Below are 19,578 nucleotides of genomic sequence, written 5' to 3'. Positions count from 1 at the left end.
GGTACCCAGTGGGATCATGCTCTGGTTGTCCCCATGGTGACCTGCCTGCTAGCACAGGGCTCATCAGCTCCCTCCCCTTCCTGACTCACTGCCTGTTCCTCCTCTCCGTGGCTTTTCCTGCCCTCTTTTTCCTACAGAATGTCAGCTCAGGCTCCTGTTCCAGGCCCAAGGCACCCAACCCAAGGCAGATACCCCGCTCACCACGGCAGGACCACCTGCTGGGACCAAGCTCCCTCTCACGCCTCAGCTGCCTGCCTCCCTATAGGCGCAATGGGGACCTTGGGATTTCCTTGAGGGCTTCACACAGCCTCTGTTCTAAGAAAGTTTTAGATCTCTCTGCTCTTCTTCCCACCCCCATCCCATCCTCCCCACCGCAGTCCTTTCACTGAGGGCCACCACCCCATCCTGGCCCCACAGCATCTCTTTGTCTGGCTGGAGGCTCTCAGGAGAAAGTCTGCAGTCTCCGGCTCTGGAGCTCAGAGGGGACCCAGGCAGCGGAGATGCTCACTCCCTGAAAGTCAGCATCTGGTCTGCAGCTGCTGTTTTGATCGTGGTTCCAACTTCATAGAGCCGTGAAGTTGTTGGCAGTTTTTCCCTGAGCACAACCCTGACTTTTATATCTGCCTTCCTTCCAAATTATCCTGCCTGGAAATGCAGGAAGATGAAGGCTGCGATCCCAGGCTCTCTTCACTCCTCTCCCACCCCTTTTTTTTCTTCCCTCCTTTCCTTTTGATTCTTTTGCATGTTTTGTCTGCCTCACAGGCTGCAGCAAGCTGGGGTTGTGTTTCTCCTCTTGTGAAAATACTTGCTCAGCTGGCTGCTGTGTGTCAGCTGCTATTCAAAGGCCGACATGGCCAGGGATTTGGAAGTCAGCCAGCCTGGGGGCCCAGTTGGCTCGGGTGACGTGAATATTGTGCCCGCTGTGCTCCCAGAGGGGGCCCTGAAGGACCCACCTTCCTCCGCTTCCCACACACCACACACGGTGCAAACACTTGCATGGACACCAGACAAGCCGAAAGCCAGGACAGAGACTTCTTTGTAGAAGAGAACAACTCTCCTGATTTGTCCTGGAGGGATGGTGAGTTCATGGCTTTCCTCCTTCTTTATAAAACAGTAACACACTGGCCACCTCCTTCCATTTGTTCCCTCCTCAAGCAACTCTGAAAAACCTGTTTTCTTGGTTTCTCTTTTCTATACTTTCAGATGACCCAAGTGCCTGAAGTAACAACCCCTGTTATTAGCTATCCCCTAACTCTATTTTGTTTTTCTTTCTGCAATCATCATACACACCCCCAGCCCTTAAGTTATGATTTTATATCTATTCATGCAGTACTTGTCTTTCTAGCATAGTAGCTCTTCATTAGACACCCAGTCCCTTGAGGACAGGGTCTCTTTTTTTTCCACTGCTGCATCCTTCGCATTTTCTTTTAATTTTTATTTTAAATTGGACTATAGTTGATTTACAATTTGTGTTAGTTGCAGGCATACAGCAAAGTGATTCAGTTATACATATACATATATCTATTCTTTTTCAGATTCTTTTCCTTTACAGGTTATTACAGAATACTAAGCAGAGTTCCCTGTGCTTAGTATTTTTTTTTCCTTTGGGGTCATACTGTACATTTCTCAGGTATTATTATTTTTTTTTAATTAATTAATTTATTTTTGGCTGCATTGGGTCTTGGGTCTTTGTTGCTGCACATGGGCTTTCTCTAGTTGCAGCAAGCAGGGGCTACACTTTGTTGCGGTGCGCAGCCTTCTCATTGCTGTGGCTTCTCTTGTTGCAGAGCATGGGCTCTAGGTGTGCGGGCTTCAGTAGTTGTGGAATGCGAGCTCAGTAGTTGTGGCTCGCAGGCTCTAGAGCACAGGCTCAGTAGTTGTGGCGCACGGGCTTAGTTGCTCCGCAGCATGTAGGATCTTCCCGGACCAGGGCTCGAACCCGTGTCTCCTGCATTGGCAGATTCTTAACCATTGAGCCACCAGCAGGTCCTTGTTGATTATCTATTTAAAATATAGTAATGTGTATATGTCAATCCCAAACTCCCAATTTATCACCCCCTGCCGGCCAACCTTGCTCCTTTGGTAACTATAAGTGTGTTTTCTAAGTCTGTTTCTGTTTTGTAAATAAGTTCATTTGTATCATTTTTTTTTAGAATCCACATATAAGCAACATCATATGATATTTGTCTTTCTCTGTCTTACTTCATTTACTATGATAAGCTCCAGGTCCACCCATGTTGCTGCAAATGGCATTATTTCATTCTTTTTAATGGCTGAGTAATATTCCATTGTATATACATACCACATCTTCTTTATCCATTCATCTGTTGATGGACATTTAGGTTACTTCTGTGTCTTGACTATTATAAACAGTGCTACAATGAATACTGGGGTACACATATCCTTTTGACCCATGGTTTTCTCTGGATATATGCCCAGGAGTGGGATTGCTGGATCATATGATAGCTCTGTTTTTAGTTTTGTAAGGAACCTCCATACTGGTCTCCATAGTGGCTGCACCAATTTACATTCCCACCAGCAGTGCAAGAGTGTTCCCTTTTCTCCACACCCTCTCCAACATTTATTGTTTGTAGACTTTTTGGTGATGGCCATTTTGACTGGTGTGAAGTGATATCTCATTGTAGTTTTGATTTGCACTTCTCTAATAATTAGTAATGCTGAATATCTTTTCACGTGCCTCTTCACCAGCTGTATGTCTTCTTTGGAGAAATGTCTATTTAGGATCTTTTGCCCATTTTTTGATTGGGTTTTTTTGTGTGTGTGACATTGAGCTGCATGAGCTGCTTGTATATTTTGGAGATTACTCCCTTGTTGGTCGCATCATTTGCAAATATTTTCTCCCATTCTGTGGGTTGTCTTTTCATTTTGTTTATGTTTTCCTCTGCTGTGCAAAAGCTTTTGAGTTTAATTAGGTCCCATTTGTTTATTTTTGTTTTTATTTTCATTACTCTAGGAGACGGATCAAAAAAGATATTGCTGCAATTTATGTCAGAGACTGTTCTTCCTATGTTTTCCTCTAAGAGTTTTATAGTGTACAGTCTTATGTTTAGGTTTTTAATCCATTTTGAGTTTATTTTTGGTGTTAAAGAATGTTCTAATTTCATTCTTTTTTTTTTTTTTTTTTTTTGCGGTACGCGGGCCTCTCACTGTTGTGGCCTCTCCCATTGCAGAGCACAGGCTCCAGATGCGCAGGCTCAGCGGCCATGGCTCACGGGCCTAGTCACTCCGCGGCATGTGGGATCTTCCCGGACCAGGGCACGAACCCGTGTCCCCTGCATCGGCAGGCGGACTCTCAACCACTGTGCCACCAGGGAAGCCCTAATTTCATTCTTTTACATGTAGTGTTCCAGTTTACCCAGCACCACTTATTGAAGAGACTCGCTTTTCTCCATTGTATAGTCTTGCCTCCTTTGTTGTACATTAATTGGCCACAGGTGCGTGGTTTCATTTCTGGGCTTTCTGTCCTGTTCCATTGACCTATATTTCTGGTTTTGTGCTAGTACCATACTGTTTTGATGACTGTAGCTTTATAGTATAGTCTGAAGTCAGGGAGCCTGATTCCTCTGGCTCTGTTTTTCTTTTCCAAGATTGCTTTGGCTATTCAGGGCCTTTTGTGTCTCCATACAAATTTTAAGATTTTTTGTTCCAGTTCTGTGAAAAATGCCATTGGTAATTTGATAGGGACTGCATTGAATCTGTAGATTGCCTTGGGTAGTACAGTCATTTTGACAATATTGATTCTTCCAATCCAAGAACACGGTATATCTTTCCATCTGTATGTGTCATCTTTGATTTATTTCATCACCATCTTATAGTTTCTTGAGTACAGGTCTTTTGCCTCCTTAGGTAAGTTTATTCCTAGGTATTTTATTGTTTTTGATGCGATGGTAAATGGGATTGTTTCCTTAATTTCTCTTTCTGATCTTTTGTTGTTAGTGTATGCAACAGATTTCTGTGTATTAATTTTGTATCCTGCAACTTTACCAAATACATTGATGAGCTCTAGTAGTCTTTTGGTAACATCTTTAGGATTTTCTATGTATAGTATCATGTTATTTGCAAACAGTGATAGCTTTCCTTCTTTTCTCATGTGGACTCTTTTTCTTTTTCAGCTCTGATTGTCATGGCTAGAACTTCCAAACTATGGTGAATAAAAGTGGTGAGTGGACATCCTTGTCTTGTTCCTGATCTTAACAGTGAAAAGCTGAAAGCATTTCCTCAGAGCATGATATCAGCTGTAGGTTTGTCATATACGGCCTTTAATTATGTTGACGTGTGTTTCCTCTATGCCCACCTTCTGGAGAGTTTTCATCATAAATTGGTGTTGAATTTTGTCAAAAACTTTTCTACATCTACTGAGATGATCATATGGTTTTTATTCTTTAAATTATTATTGTGGTGTACCATACTGATTGATTTGCAGATACTGAAAAATCCTTGCATCCCTGAGATAAATCCCACTTGATTGTGGTGTATGAAAATTCTTTTTCAGGTAGATTGCTTATCTTCACTTCACTTAGTTGTTCTCCTGGGGTATCTCGTTCCTTCATCTGGGACATATTCATCTGCCATCTCTTTGTGTAACTTTCTGTGATTGTGGTTTCTGTTCCACAGACTGCAGGGTTTTATTTCTTCTTGCTTCTGCTGTCTGCCCCCTGGTGGATAAGGCTGGCTCAATGGGCTTGTGCCAGTTTCCTGGTGGGAGGGACTGGTACCTGCCCACTGGTGGCTGGAGCTGGGTCTTGTCCCTCTGGTGGGCAGGGCTGTGTCAAGGGGTGTGTTTAGCAGGAAGCTATGGGCTCAGGAAGATTTTAGACAGCTTTTCTGCTGATGGGTGGGGCTGTGTCCCCACCCTGTTGTTTGTTTGTCTTGAGGCGACCCAGCATTGGAGCCTACAGGCTGTTGGGTGGGGCCAGGTCTTGGTGAGAAAATGGTGGCCTCCAGGAGGGCTCACGCCAATGAGTACTCACCAGAACTACCGCCACCAGTGTCTTTGTCCCCGCAGTGAGCCAGAGCCACACCCTACCTGCACAGGAGACCCTCTAATAAACAGCAGGTAGGTCTGGCCCAGGCTCTTATGAGGTCACTTCTTTTTCCCCTGGGTCCTGGTGTGCACGAAACCTTGTGTGCACCCTCCAAGACTGGAGTTTCTGTTTTCCCCAGTCCTGTGGAATTCCTGCAATCAAACCCCACTGGCCTTCAGAGCAGATGCTCTGGGGGCTCCTGATGCCAGACCCCCAGGCTGGGGAGCCTGACGTGGTGCTCAGAACTTTCACTTGTGTGGGAGAACTTCTGCCATATAATTATTTTCTAGTTTGTGTGTTGCCCACCCGATGGGTATGGGATTTGATTTTATCACGATTGCATCCCTCCTACCATCTTGTTGTGGCTTCTTCTTTGTCTTTGGATGTAGTATATCTTTTTTGATAGCTTCCAGCATTTTTTTATCGATAGTTGTTCAGCAGTTAGTTGTGATTTTGGTGTTTTTGTGAGGGGGGTGAGCTCACATCCTTCTACTCTGCCATCTCCTGAGAGTCTCTGTACCCTGAGCACTTTGAGTAATGCCTTCCATGCAGTAGGTACTCAATAAATATTGGTTTAGTGAATGAAAGAATGAATAGATATATCTTCAGAGAAATAAGGATAAGGAAGTTATCTCAGACTTTAAGGCACTGAGGCTGTAACACACTACAGCATTTAATAGCCTTGGGATTCTTTTAACAGAGACTCACCCAGAGATGAGATGAAAGTCAACCACTGGAAATGTTCAGAAGTGAGGCCATCACTGAATGTTCCCCAAGTGTGTGACTGTCTTGCCAGATGCTTCCAGAAAGGCTTCAAGTCAAAGGCCACAATACACAGAGTAGCATTGACTACCCGCTTCTGTAAAAATAATAATGGTAGTCCTAGCTGCCATGGGCTATACATGCTCTCCATTGGTCAGGCCAACACTGTACTAGGAAGGTTAGGGCCTGTGGGCCAGAGCCAGACAACAGGGCTCTGATGCTTGTCTCCACAACTTTCCCACCTCCTAAAACCTCAGTTTTCCCATCTGTAAAATGGGGCTAGTAACAGCACACCCTTCAAAGAGTCCTTGGTAGATGGAATGAGTTGTTCCATGAAGCAATTGTTTATGTAACGGTAGTTATCGTTTTTCCGTGGCCTTCTTCATCTGGACCAAACCTACTTCTACCAGAAAGTCTTTCCCTTTTGACGACTCTCTTCAATTATGACAACCTATCTCTTGAGCTCCTAGGTGGAATCTTGTGGTAAGGGAGCTGGACCAGCTGGCTTCCAAAGAGTGCTATTGCCACCTCTGCATTTTCTCACCTGAGAAGAGTGCGGCTTCTCCAGTGTTGTGTTGTCTCTTGTTCTTGTTTCCTCTGTACTTTTTGCACAGAGAGGACACTTCTGAGCCTCACTGTTCCTTTGAGAGCTGACCTAACCCTCCTTGCCTGACCCTACTGTTGAACTCCCTTTAGCCAATCTGGGCACTCAGTTCCTTGTCCCCTGCCTCGCCTGTAAAAAAGTCTCCTTCAGTGTTCTAGGCCCAGTAAATAGTATGAGACAAAGCCTAGCACTAAGACCTGTGATAAACACAAGAGAGAAGCAGGCGAGGCCTGCTGGGCATCCACGCCAAGAGTTTGGTCTCAGCCCTGAGAACAGAACAGAGTCACTTGAGTCAGGAAAGCTGGGATTTCACCTTCTCCTGCAAGACCATCCTTTGATGCCTAGTCTCCTGCTTCATTCAGTTAGATGTCCTGCTACTCAGAATAAATGGGAGAGAATATCAGTGGAGCTATATTGTGAAACAAAATATCAATCTATAACTCATCACACTGAGGTAAGCATTTTCCACATTTCCTTTTCTGAAATGAGACTGTCCATGAAAAATAGTAATTACATATGCTGTATTTTCAAGTCACAGAAAGAAGTTTAAGCTTCAGGAAAGCCCTTTTATATCCTGCCCTCTCTCTGTATAAATTAAGGCGTAGTATCAACTAGAGGAATATTGTCTCTTTTATGTGTAAGGTAAGAAATGTGTCTGAATGTGCAACGTTTTTAAAAAAGTAAAGGAGAAAAAAAAAGGTCTGTTTCATCAGTAGACAGCAAGCTTCTTCATGGAAATACTTGTCCTTCCATCTGTGTTTGTACAACAGGTTAGAGGGAACACACCCTAACTTCCCTTAGAAGGTACTAACTTTAATGTACCCTCTAAGGGGCTCTTTAAGTATAAAAGAAAAGTCTCTGTAATTAAGACTAGGCTGAAAATCTGCCTTCACGGTTTTTGAAGCACAGACACAAAAAAACAGAAAACAAAACAAAACAGAAAAAAACAGTACTTTTAAAAGAAGGCAAAAGAAAGGGTTTAATACATGAGTTCACGCACTTAATCACGTGAAGGGGCTGTCTGCTGGACAAAAGTGAGGATAGACAAAGAACTTTGATTTTTGCAGCCTGAGAGGAGATGGGAGGAACAGTACTGTGGGCTTAAGATCAAACAAAATGAAAACCGGGATGGCCTCTTTCCGGTTCCCTAAAGCTGTCTGTTCTTATCCTAAAGGTTATGAAAGGTTTTTTGAGGCTTGCTAAACAAATGGGACCCTGTTCCTTCCTTGGGAAAACTTATTTATACTGTATCCGTTTTTAGACCTTGTAAAAGCTGGTGACCTCGGCTCTTCCCCATTAGCCTGAATTCTTCCACACTCAGCAAATATCAACAGGAAAGGGCGTCAGTCATTGATAACCGTGGAAGCAGGGAGCTCACATCAGGCCTTAAGGAGCTGGCGGCACTGCCAGAGGGGAAGACAGGGACACAGTCTCCAGCTCACGTTTATAGAATGACGGGCTTGAAAGGATAAGAGAGATACCAAAAACGAGGTAAATTTATTCTGAGACGATGACAACAGCATCATCGTCTCTTCTGACACAACTCACACTGGTCTGGTCTAAGGATTCATTTTTGAGCTGTCAAAGCTTTCAAGCAGAAAATGATTCTCAGTGGCTGAAACTTGATTAAACAAATTTCACTGTGCAAGAAAAAACTGTTACTTTTGGAAGGGCTATGGGGGAAGACATCTCAGGCAGGAAACCAGAAAATAACAGGGTCAGCCAGACAGGAAGTGCCATCCCCATGCAGGGACCCAGGGAAACAGGTGATGGGACAGCAAGGCTCCCAGCAGGACCCATCCTAGAGAATCAGCTAAGAAAGTTCTCAAAAGGAGGAATTATCAGAGCAGGAAATGGTGCCAACCAGATCCACCTGGAGCAAAATGCCAGGTAGTTTGGCCCAGTGACCAAAGCTGTTATAATCTAAGTGACAAAATAAATATTGATAATATTAAATACCCATAGAATAAGATAAATATCCCCAACTTCATACTCATATAAATACATAGTAAAACGAATAAATAAAAGGGGCTGGTGAGAGAAAGGACAGATATTTCGTAAGCAGAATATCTATGAATAAATGTAGAAGGGATAAGAAAAACAGAAAATCACCATTAGGCAAACGTTACAGTAATAACTGTAGCTGGCAAGAACTACTGATGGACCCTAGAATTAGCAGGTAAAATAATGGTAAAAAACAGGTCTAGTCTCCTTACTAAACAGGTGTTTAGCAGCAACAGGTCAAAGTGCCTTCCCACAAGATGTGTATTAATTACAAGTGGAAAAGGTGGTATCTTTACAGGGAGAAATGTGGAGACACCTTCACCACATGATGAGATTGGACAGCACACTGGCATCTCCACCCGCATGTGACACCCCGAGTAGGGCTCAACATCATTTCTGTGGTATTCTTGCCTAAAAATGCACAACCTCAATCTAATTATGAGAAAACATCAGAGAAATCCAAAGTGAGAGACAGTCTATAAAACACCTGGTCAGAATTCTTCCCAAGTGTCAAGGTCACGAAAGAAACAGACTGAGCAACCATCACACATCAAAGGAGACTGAGGTGGCCTGGACGCTAAGGTAATGTGGAATCCTGGAGTGGATCCTGTGCCCCATTACTAGGGGCTTGGAAATACAAGTTAGTCCTATAGATTAATTAAAGACATGGTACCAATGTCAATGTCCAATATTCTGCAGCTGTGCTTGGTTTAGGTAAGGTGTTAGCACAAGGGGAAGCTGGGTGAAGAGCATATGGGAACTCCCTGTGCTACTCACGCAGTGATTCTGTGTGTCTAACATTATTACAAAACAAAGGGTTAAAATTGGTGTTAGCTTGGCTTGACTTAGCATCTAGCCAGGACCTGGTTGGGATACATCAATTTTCTAAGGTGAGACCTAAGACCCTGACGGAAACCACTGAGAGAAGGGTCAGAAAAGGATAAAGTGATGTAGACATTAGCCAATCCCATCTCCAAGAAGATCAGGGGACAATGCTCTCTAAAACGACATCCCCCTGTACCCCTGAAGAATATTGCACTCCTCAATAACCTCTCTTCATTAGATTTTTCAAAACCTAAACAAATATGTCAAACCATTTTGCTTGTTTTGTTCAACAAAGGAAAGTTATGTCCATAAAAGTAAATTTTGAGTCAAATCCAGATCCTGTACCATATAATTCTGAAAAACCTTAAAATACAAAAAGAAACAAAAGTCAGATACTTTTCTGAATTATGGTACTCATTTGATAAACAGAAATAATTCTTATAAATATTACTAGTGTTCGTCACTTGCCACATATGTAAATATCTGTGGCGCGATGCGTCAAGAGAAAAGTAATTATAAACTTCAGGAAAGGAGATAAAATGCTTTATGCTCCAAACCTGGCTTTCAGCTATAAAACCTAGGCTTTTTAGCACCATTCCGGATCGTTCTGGAATAGCTGTGTCCTACCAGATCTCAATGAGCACTCTGTATCCCTGGAACCATGTTGAAGCAAAGAGCACAACATCGCGCTCGAAGGTGCATGAGGCACCACTGCACCGCGACGGTGTCCATGCCTACCTCCCACTGCGCTGCAGCGAGACGTCATCTCCCAGAGCACCAGGGCCATGGAGTAGACATCTGTCTGCTTGAAGGACTCGACATTCTCCAGATTCATCCTGGACTCTAGGACCTCTGGAGCCATGTATCTCGCCGTTCCCACCTAAAGCAAAAAAAGACATTGAGGCCCATCACTGAATTGCAGCTGCATACCTATTTTCAAAATATAGCTGATGTTTGTCCCCTACACAGGTAGTGGACCTTTAAAAAGCACAATGCTTTTTAAAGTAACGAGACCTGCACAGAAAGGTACAGCTTATGTAATTATTTTTTTGAATAAATAAATGAATTAAAAAAATAATTTTTAATGAATATAAAGAAAAAAATGCCACAATAAGGAAATGCCAAACCCCAGAGCTGCTTTGTTTAGCCCCGTGACACATGTCATCATATCATGTATACAATAACATCCTTCCAGAGAACCTGAGCGACCACGTCAGTGATACTTTTGATGTTGATTTTTGTTTTTGCAAATTAAATATATTTTCACCCTTGTAACTCCAAGATTTGTGGGGAAATAATAATTGCCATTAATTTTTTGTCACTTGAGAATTGTCTTAATCTTCTTTGTTTACCCCATGGCACATTCTAGTGTGCCGAGCATGTCATATAATTACATAAAATCTCTGCTAAATTGAATTGTATGAAAGTATTTCCATTAAGAGCCCAAACCTGGTCATTTTATAATTTTAATTTTTTTTTTTTTTTGCGGTACGTGGGCCTCTCACTGTTGTGCCCTCTCCCGTCGCAGAGCACAGGCTCCGGACACGCAGGCTCAGCAGCCATGGCTCACGGGCCCAGCCGCTCCGCAGCATGTGGGATCTTCCCGGACCGGGGCACAAACCCGTGTCCCCTGCATCGGCAGGCGGACTCTCAACCACTGCGCCACCAGGGAAGCCCTCATTTTATAATTTGGATGGGCATGCTATGTAGTTTTATTTGAACGATGACCGGTAGTATGAAAACACTGCGATACATAGGAACATATAAGAAATGCTTCTGGGGGAAAAAAATCACTTGAATGTTTGATAATGCAGCTTGTATAGACTGACTAAATAACAATGAAATCCTACCTTGCCAAGGATCCAGGGAATGTCAAGTGAGTTGATCATACCACCCCAAATAATGCTTCTTACTGGCATGCATTAGAAGAACTTTTTCTTTTTAATAGGTCATTGCATGACTTGTTACCCTGGCACAGTAATCTGTCCGTGTTTCAACATGTTTATCTCTACACTTGATGTGTGGCCATGGACCCGGAGAGCTGCCTGAGCAGTGACTAGATGCTTCAAAAGCACTCCCCTCAGCCTGGTTAGAGGAAACAACAGTGCTCTCAACACTTCACTCTAATCCACAGCCAAGCTTCCGGTGTGTGAAACATAAAGAATGATGGTGATGTTAGTATCTAATAGCTCCTTAACCAAAAAGGTTTCCATTTTAATCAGTGAGATGCTTCAAAAGAGGAACTCTTCCTTCACCCAGTCCGTCACTCACTCTACAAATACTTATTGGTCACTTTCCCTGTTCAAGGCCTTGTGATGGATGTGACCAAATAGATGTGGATTTGGACTTCAAGGAGACTGCCTTCTAAAATGGTAAAAAAAAAAAAACCCAAAAAAACCAAAACCAAAAAAAAAAACAATATAAGGACCAAGAGTACAGAGTAGCAAGGGCTGAGTACAACCCTAAGGCAGGGAAAAGAGAGAAATACAGTACTAGCAGTGTTCGAAGCAAAGGAAAATAATGTCCAAATGGAAGAGAAATGAGAACTGACTCAGGGAGAAATGCCTGTCCTAAGCTGGTAAGGATCTGGAGAACCAGGGAGAGAAATGCTGCTGGTTGGCAGAGGTACCCTGGCACGAGAGCGGGGTGCAGTCAGGATTAACTGGATTCCCTGGACCAGTGTCAGAGTGCAGGGCTGATGGAAATGAGAGGGAGGGGTGCCAGTAGCAAGGGGAGGGGCCCAAGGGGGCCGGGGCTGCCCTACCTGCCCACTGTTGGCCAGGTCATCCACAGACAGAGTGGGGTCCAGCCGCAGGGAGAGGCCGAAGTCACAGAGGCAGCAGGTGAGGTCTCCCTTGACCAGGATGTTGGAGCTCTTGAGGTCCCTGTGCACGATGGGCATCTTGGGTCGGCCGCACAGCGTGTGGTCGCTGTGCAGGTGCGCGATGCCACGGGCCAGTGAGCCGCCCAGCCTGCGCAGGTCCTCCCAGCTGATGACGTGGCGCGTCAGGTACTCCTGCAGGTTGCCCTTGGCGTGGAAGGCGGTGATCAGCCAGTACTGCTTGCCCAGCTCCGTCTTGCGCTCCTCAGCTGTCAGGAACTGCAGGATGTTCTCGTGCTTGAGGTTGATGTCTGAGAAGATGTCCTTCTCCGTCTTCCAGGAGGCATATTCTTCATAGGGGAAGATCTTGACGGCCACGGTCTCAAACTGCTCAGACGTGTTCTGCCTCAGCTTGGCCTTGTAGACCTCGGCGAAGCGCCCTTTGCCCACCAGGGTGTCCAGCTCAATGGGCAGCAACTCCGTGTTGTGATTGATGTTGTTGGCACAGGTGGAGCTGATGTCGGAGCGGTCATCCTCCAGGATGATGGCCAGGTGCTCACTGAACTCCATCAGCTTGCGCGGCTTGCCCGAGTCCCAGGCCGGGCTCAGCTTCTGCTGCCGGTGGACGCGGTAGCAGTAGAAGGTGACAATGACAGCAATGGCGATGCCCAGCGGTGGCAGGAGGCTGACACCTGTCACTTGGAAGATGACCAACAGCAAGTCGGGGTTGTTGGTGGCGTATTCTAAGGTGGAAACAAAGGAGAGAAGGAGCTGGGTCAGCAGGTGTGCACTGGAAGGAAGTGGTCCACACCCCAAGCATCGTAGGTTTTACCTTCAGCATAGTTTCTGTGGACAGCATATGGTGAGTTTTTATTACAGGCATGGATGCTAGTGTGCATTTGTCCAGTCTTGCCTGCCTCTGGCCATCTAGTCAATATCTCCTACTCTTCCCACAAAACTCATCTTAGAAATCAAAACTCAACATTAACCAATCAGAGAATTGTGCACGAGCTAATCACATACCCTGGGATGCCCCTCCCATGCCTGGTCTTTAAAAATGGGTTGCTGGCACTATTCACAATAGCCAGGACATAAAAACAACCTAAATGTCCATCGACAGAAGAATGGATAAAGAAGATGTGGTACGTATATACAATGGAATATTACTCAGCCATAAAAAAGAATGAAATAATGCCATTTGCAGCAACATGGATTGACCTAGACATGATCATACTAAGTGAAGTAAATCAGAAAGATAAAGACAAGAACCATATGATATCATTTACATGTGGAATCTAAAATATGGCACAAATGAACTTATCTATAAAACAGAAACAGACTCACAGACACAGAGAACAGGCTTGTGGTTGCCAAGGGGTAGGGGAGGTGGGAGAGGGATGGATTGGGAGTTTGGGGTTGGCAGATGCAAACCATTACATATAAAAGAGATAAACAGCAAGTTCCTACTGTATAGCACAGGGAACTACATTCAATCTCCTGGGATAAACCATAATGGAAAAGAATATTAAAAAAAGGATGTACCTATATATATAACTGAATCACTTCGCTGGACAGCAGAAATTAGCACAACATTGTAAGTCAACTATACTTCAATTTAAAAAATGCTTCGCTGAAACCCTTCGGGAGATTTGGGGTTTCGCGGGGGGGGGGGGGGGCATGAGCTACCTGTTCTCCTTGCATGGCCCTGCAATAAATCTTTCTCTGCTAAAAAAAAAAAAAAAGAACCCACAAAAAACCCCCACAAAACTCAGCTTAAACGTCACTCCCTAAAGGAAATTGAGGAAAACATTCTATTTTATATATTCTCATAGCATGCCACATTTTTCCTGTGCAAGAAGTGAGCACAATTTGAGTTAAATAACTATGACTCCATTTACTGGTTTCATATCTGCCTTTCCCTACTTTCCCCACCCCTGCAGACTGAGAGCTCTATGCTGCCAGGGACGATGCCTTTCTTCTCCATGACTGTAACCAGCACTTAGCACACATGAGGGCCTTAATAAGTGTTGAATAAATGGATGCAGCATTTATTGAGTGTTCGCTAAGCTCCAAGCACTGCAGGAGGTTTTGGGAATACAGAAAATGACAACTCCTGCCTCCAGAGTGCTCACGTATATGGTATCTGGTGAAAACAAAGAGACAGCCACAGTCCTGCCGCAGTCTGTGCTCTTTTGTAAACTCTAACTTGTCCTGTTCTGCTCAACACCCAGGCTACCGTGAAACATCAGCTTTGGGCCTACTGGTCTGTGGTAAGGGTCTCTTTGGAAGTCAGTTACCTTATATCCCCGTAATGTTTCTCTTTTCAGTGTCATGTGATTTATAGCTTCATAGAACAGGGATATTTAGTAGCAATAATGGAAACATTAGTGAGAGAAGTTATAGAAGGGAAGTGCAGGCCAGTTTCCTGACTGGGACCAGTGAGGCAGGCTCTGTGCGGGATGGAGAAGAGCCCTTATCACCAGCTAAGTAACTACAATGTCTTGTTCCTCAAACTTTGATTCATAAGCTGGCCTTGGTTGGCTCTGGTTAAATAGTTTTCTTCTTGGGAAGAAGAATGCGGATGGAGATGCTCAGTGGGCAAGAGTCAGGGAAACATAGTTATAGTTCAGGGAGAGCTTTGTGCTAGCCTGTCTCCACTGGAAACGGATGCCAAAATTCTATTACTTTATCAGTCATTCATTTTCTCTCAAAGGTGCCCACTAAGGAGCAGTCCTTATGCTCAGAAGCTAGATTCATTCATTAAACACAGCACTACTGAGGTCCTACTAGGGGATGGGACAGCCCTCAAAGTGGGGATGACCCAGCAGAGAAGTTAGGATGTGTCTACACCTGCCTGGCAACATCCAGCAGTCTGGGATGGAAGCTAATGTGTGCCCCCATCTATGCTGGAGTGTGGGAAAGACAGAGAGACAGGGATGGCACAGTGGTAAGGACTGTGAGCTGGCCAGTGAAGGATGGGAAGCAGTCAATGATGGCAGAAGGAATGTTATGTGAAGAAGTAAGAATACAGGATCTACCTGAGGAAGAGCAGGAGTCCCAAACTGACAACTGTGCACAAAGGAATAGAGAGGAAAGTTTGGGTAGGTGGTTTGGGACCAGACATCATGTCCAAGGATGGATTCATAATTATATAACTGGCAGTATTCACCTACTGGCAGTGTATTTTAAAAAGTGATGAGAATACAGTCCAGGTGGAACAGAGATAATCTCTCAAAGGGAACCCATTACCTAAATGGTATCTGATGCCTTCATTTAATGAAGCACAGAGAGAAATGAAACTAAGACAATGTCAAGTGGCACTATGATTAACCACCTATTCTTAAGAGAAGTTCTAAGTGGAAATGCCAACTTCCACTGACTATTCTAGATGAAAGCCTTAGGTCTTACATCTATTTGATGCCTCTAAAAACATGAAAAGTACCCCCAAACATCAGGATTTCAGCAACCAAAAGGGAAAAAAAAATCACTATTTTTGAGGAAGATACATGAATGTATTAAAAAGAATAGACAAATTCGACAACGTAGCAGGATACAAGATTAACATACAGAAATTGGTTGCATTTCTTTACACTAACAGTGAAATATCAGAAGGTGAATGTAAATAAACAATCCCTTTAAAAAGCACATCAAAAAAAATAAATAAACTTCACCACAGAGGTGAAAGACTTAATATGCTGAGAACTACAAAACATTAATAAAAGAAATTAAAGATGATTCAAAGAAATGGAAGATATCCCATGCTCTTGGATTGGAAGAATTAATACTATTAAAATGGCAATACTACCCAAAGCAATCTACAGATTTAATGTGATCCCCATCAAATTACCCCTGACATTTTCACAGAACTAGAACAAAAAATCCTAAAATTTATATGGAACCATAAAAGACCCAGCCAAAGCAAACCTTAGGAAAACAAAGCAGGAGGCATAACCTTCCCAGACTTCAGACAATACTACAAAGCTACAGTAATCCAAACAGCACGGTATTGGCACAAAACGAGACATACACATCAATGGAACAGAATAGAGTGCCCAGAAGAAAACTCACACACCTACAGTCAATTAATCTTCAACAAAGGAGGCAAGAATATAAAATGGGAAAAGGATAGTCTCTTCAGCAAGTGGTGCTGAGAATGTTAGACAGCTGCATGTAAATCAGTGAAGTTAGAACACACCCTCACACCATACACAGAAATAAACTCAAAGTGGCTTAAAGACTGAAACATAAGACATGACACCATAAAACTCCTAGAAGAGATCATAGGCAAAAAATTCTTTGACATAAATTGTACCAATGTTTTCTTAGGTCAATCTCCCAAGGCAATAGAAATAAAAACAAAAATAAACAAATGGGACCTAATCAAACTTACAAGCTTTTGCACAGCGAAGGAAACCATAAACAAAACAAAAAGAAAACCTACAGAATGGGAGAAAATATCTGCAAAGATGTGACTGACAAGGGCTTAATTTCCAAAATATACAAACAGCTCATACAACTCAACAACTACAAAAAAAACACCCAATCAAAAAATGGGCACAAGACCTAAATAGACATTTCTCCAGAGAAGACATACAGATGGCCAACTGGCACATGAAAAGATGCTCAACACTGCTAATTTTTAGAGAAATGCAAATTAAAACTACAGTGAGGTACCACCTCATACCAGTCAGAATGCCCATCATTAAAAAGTCTACAATTAACAAATGCTGGAGAGGGTGCAGAAAAAAGGGAACCCTGTTACACTGTTGGTGGGCATGTAAATTGGTGCAGCCACTATGGAAAACAGTATGGAGATTCCTCAAAAAACTAAAACTAGAGTCACCATATGATCCAACAATCCCACTCCTGGGTAACAAAAGTATAATTCAAAAAGATACATGCACCCCTATGTACATAGCAGCACTATTTACAATAGCCAAGACATGGAAACAACCTAAATGTCCATCAACAGATGAATGGATAAAGATGATGTGTAGTGTGTGTCTCACACACAATGGAATATTAACCATCAAAAAGAATAAAATAATGCCATTTTTCAGCAACATGGATGGACCTAGAGATTATCACACTAAGTGAAGTAAGTCAGACACAGAAAGACAAATACCATGTGATATCACTTATACGTGGAATCTAAAATACGATACAAATCAACATATCTACGAAACAAAGACAGAGTCACAGATATAGACAACAGACTTGCCAAAGTGGGGAGGAGCAGGAAGGAATGGGAGTTTGGGATTAGCAGAGGCAAACTATTATATATAGGATGGATAAACAACAAGGTCCTACTATATAGCACAAGGAACTATATATTCAATATGCTGTGTCAAACTATAATGGAAAAGAATATGAAAAAGGAGTATATATGTCTGTATAACTGAGTCACTTTGCTGTACAGAAGAAATTAGCACAACATTGTAAATCAACTATACTTCAATAAAATTTTAAAGAATAGGAAGAAGGAAACAATTTGGTGATTGAATCTTGAAAACCTAAGTTCTTACACTGTCAGGCTTGAGTGGGACCCAAGGCAGGTGGGACTAGAGGCTTCAAGTGTGGTGGGACAAAGTGATTACAAGAAAGATTGGAACTACAAGTGAAACAGAAGATCTTGTGCAGAAGTATGGATGGTCTCTCTTGTCCAACAAAGAATGAACCTGGAGATCAAGATTGAGGGGACAGATGAAATGATATTGAGATGCAGCAGAAAGTAAGGTTCCCCTCCTATAACTCCACCTCTACTATCTGGACTATCCAATGGGCGTGTTTTCTTCAGGTGGACACTTGTCTTTAACAACATAAAATGTCTTATAAATAAATGGGTTTGATTCTCTGATTGCTTGTTCCTCCCATGAAAAAGTAAGCTCTACAAGGGTAAATCCACACGTATTGATCACCAGGCTGTACCCAGCAGCTGACTCAGGGCGGGGCACTTAGGTACTCAGCAAATGTTTCCTGTAAAAGCTGAATGAATGATTACTTATGTGGGACAATATCCCTCCCATTCTTGGATAAAGAAGATGTGGTACATATACACAATGATGGAATACTACTCAGCCATAAAAAGAATGAAATAATGCCATTTGCAGAAACATGGATGGACCTAGAGATTATCATACTAAGTGAAGTCAGAAAGAGAAAGACCAATACCATGTGATATCACTTACACGTGGAATCTAAAATATGACACAAATGAACCTATCTGTGAAACAGAATCACGGACATAGAGGACATTGCCAAGGGGGGAGGGATAGAGTGGGAGGCTGGGGTTAGCAGATGTAAGCTTTTATATATAGAATGGATAAACAACAGGGTCTCTATAGCACAGAGAACTATATTCAATATCCTGTGATAAACCATAATGGAAAAGAATATGAAAAAAATATATATATATATATATATGTATAACAGTCACTTTTCTGTATAGCAGAAATTAACACAACATTGTACATCAACTATACTTCAATTAAAAAAACAAATCCCTTCCTTTCTTTATGCTCTACAGCAGGGGTTGGCAAACTGTGGCCCCAGGGCCCACAGGCTGCTCCTGTACAGCCTCAAGAGCTGTGAATTTTTCATTTTTAAAGGGTTGTTTAAATACAAAAAGAAACTAAGTAGTGCATACAACAGAGATCATATCTGGCCCAGAAAGCCTAAAATATTTACTACCTGGCCCTTTACAGAAAAAGTTTACTAGCCCCTCTTCTATTGGTGTTATTTTAACAACCTGCAATGCATTGGCAGAATTTGGAGAGGCTTCATTCTGGTCCAATGTGAATATTCTTTTACATATGAGAAAACAACACAACGAAAAAATTTTAAATATTAACTGCATAATTACTCAGCTATGTCTCCAATTCATTAAAGGGTGTAAAACATCCAAATGAACTGTTCATGTATCCCTGATAATTTTATTCTCTAATTCCTGTCCATATATGTAAAAGGGTCTTCCTTGCTGACTTCTAGTCTTCTTCAGGCTAAGGGAAACACAAAAACAGATTATCTCCTTTAATTTATTAATTGAAGAAGACTCTAGAAATCCCCCCTTCAATGTCAGAAACCAAAGTGTTACTTTCCCCTCAAATTCCCTTTGATTTCTTTTTGAAAACCTACAGGTAAAAATGTGGTGAGGCAGGAATTATCTATTATCATCTGTGAATGTTGAAACTTCAAAGCTGTGGTGAAAAACCCTAACAATAGCAAATCAGGCTGAAAGGAAGCTTTGGGATGTGGCTTTATCTAAACCGAAGCCACCCACACACTCTCAGAGTTAACCCTTGAGCTGCTCCTAGAAAAACCAACAGCTATAGCTATAGTAGGTACAAGCTAGCTTCTCCTTTACTCAGAGACCAGCAGGAAGTATTTCTTTTTGCCAGCCCCCAGTTACACAGAAACTCATAATTATCGAATACAAATTATGTACTTCTCTGTGTGCCAAGAGTTTTATATAATATTTATATTTAATTGAAAGGAAAACCCTATGAGGTACTATTATT

At 42.6% G+C, this 19,578-nt stretch overlaps 1 protein-coding gene across 1 annotated transcript in view; it reads right to left on the bottom strand.

Moving 5' to 3' along the window:
• The window catches only part of TGFBR2 (transforming growth factor beta receptor 2), a 93,502-nt gene that overhangs the window by 11,482 nt on the left and 62,442 nt on the right, over positions 1-19,578 (bottom strand). Inside the window, exons 4-5 of the mRNA XM_029244217.1 lie at positions 12,005-12,804; positions 9,979-10,120 (exon numbers count right to left, since the gene is read on the bottom strand). Coding sequence (XP_029100050.1) covers positions 9,979-10,120; positions 12,005-12,804 — 942 coding nt within the window. The remainder of the gene's footprint in view (positions 1-9,978; positions 10,121-12,004; positions 12,805-19,578) is intronic.

This window comes from Monodon monoceros, unplaced genomic scaffold (assembly GCF_005190385.1).
Source record: "Monodon monoceros isolate NGI ecotype Baffin Bay Population unplaced genomic scaffold, NGI_Narwhal_1 Super_Scaffold_3, whole genome shotgun sequence".
NCBI lineage: Eukaryota > Metazoa > Chordata > Mammalia > Artiodactyla > Monodontidae > Monodon > Monodon monoceros.
Note: the sequence above shows the minus strand (reverse complement) of the source record. Positions and strands in the feature narration are given on the sequence as shown.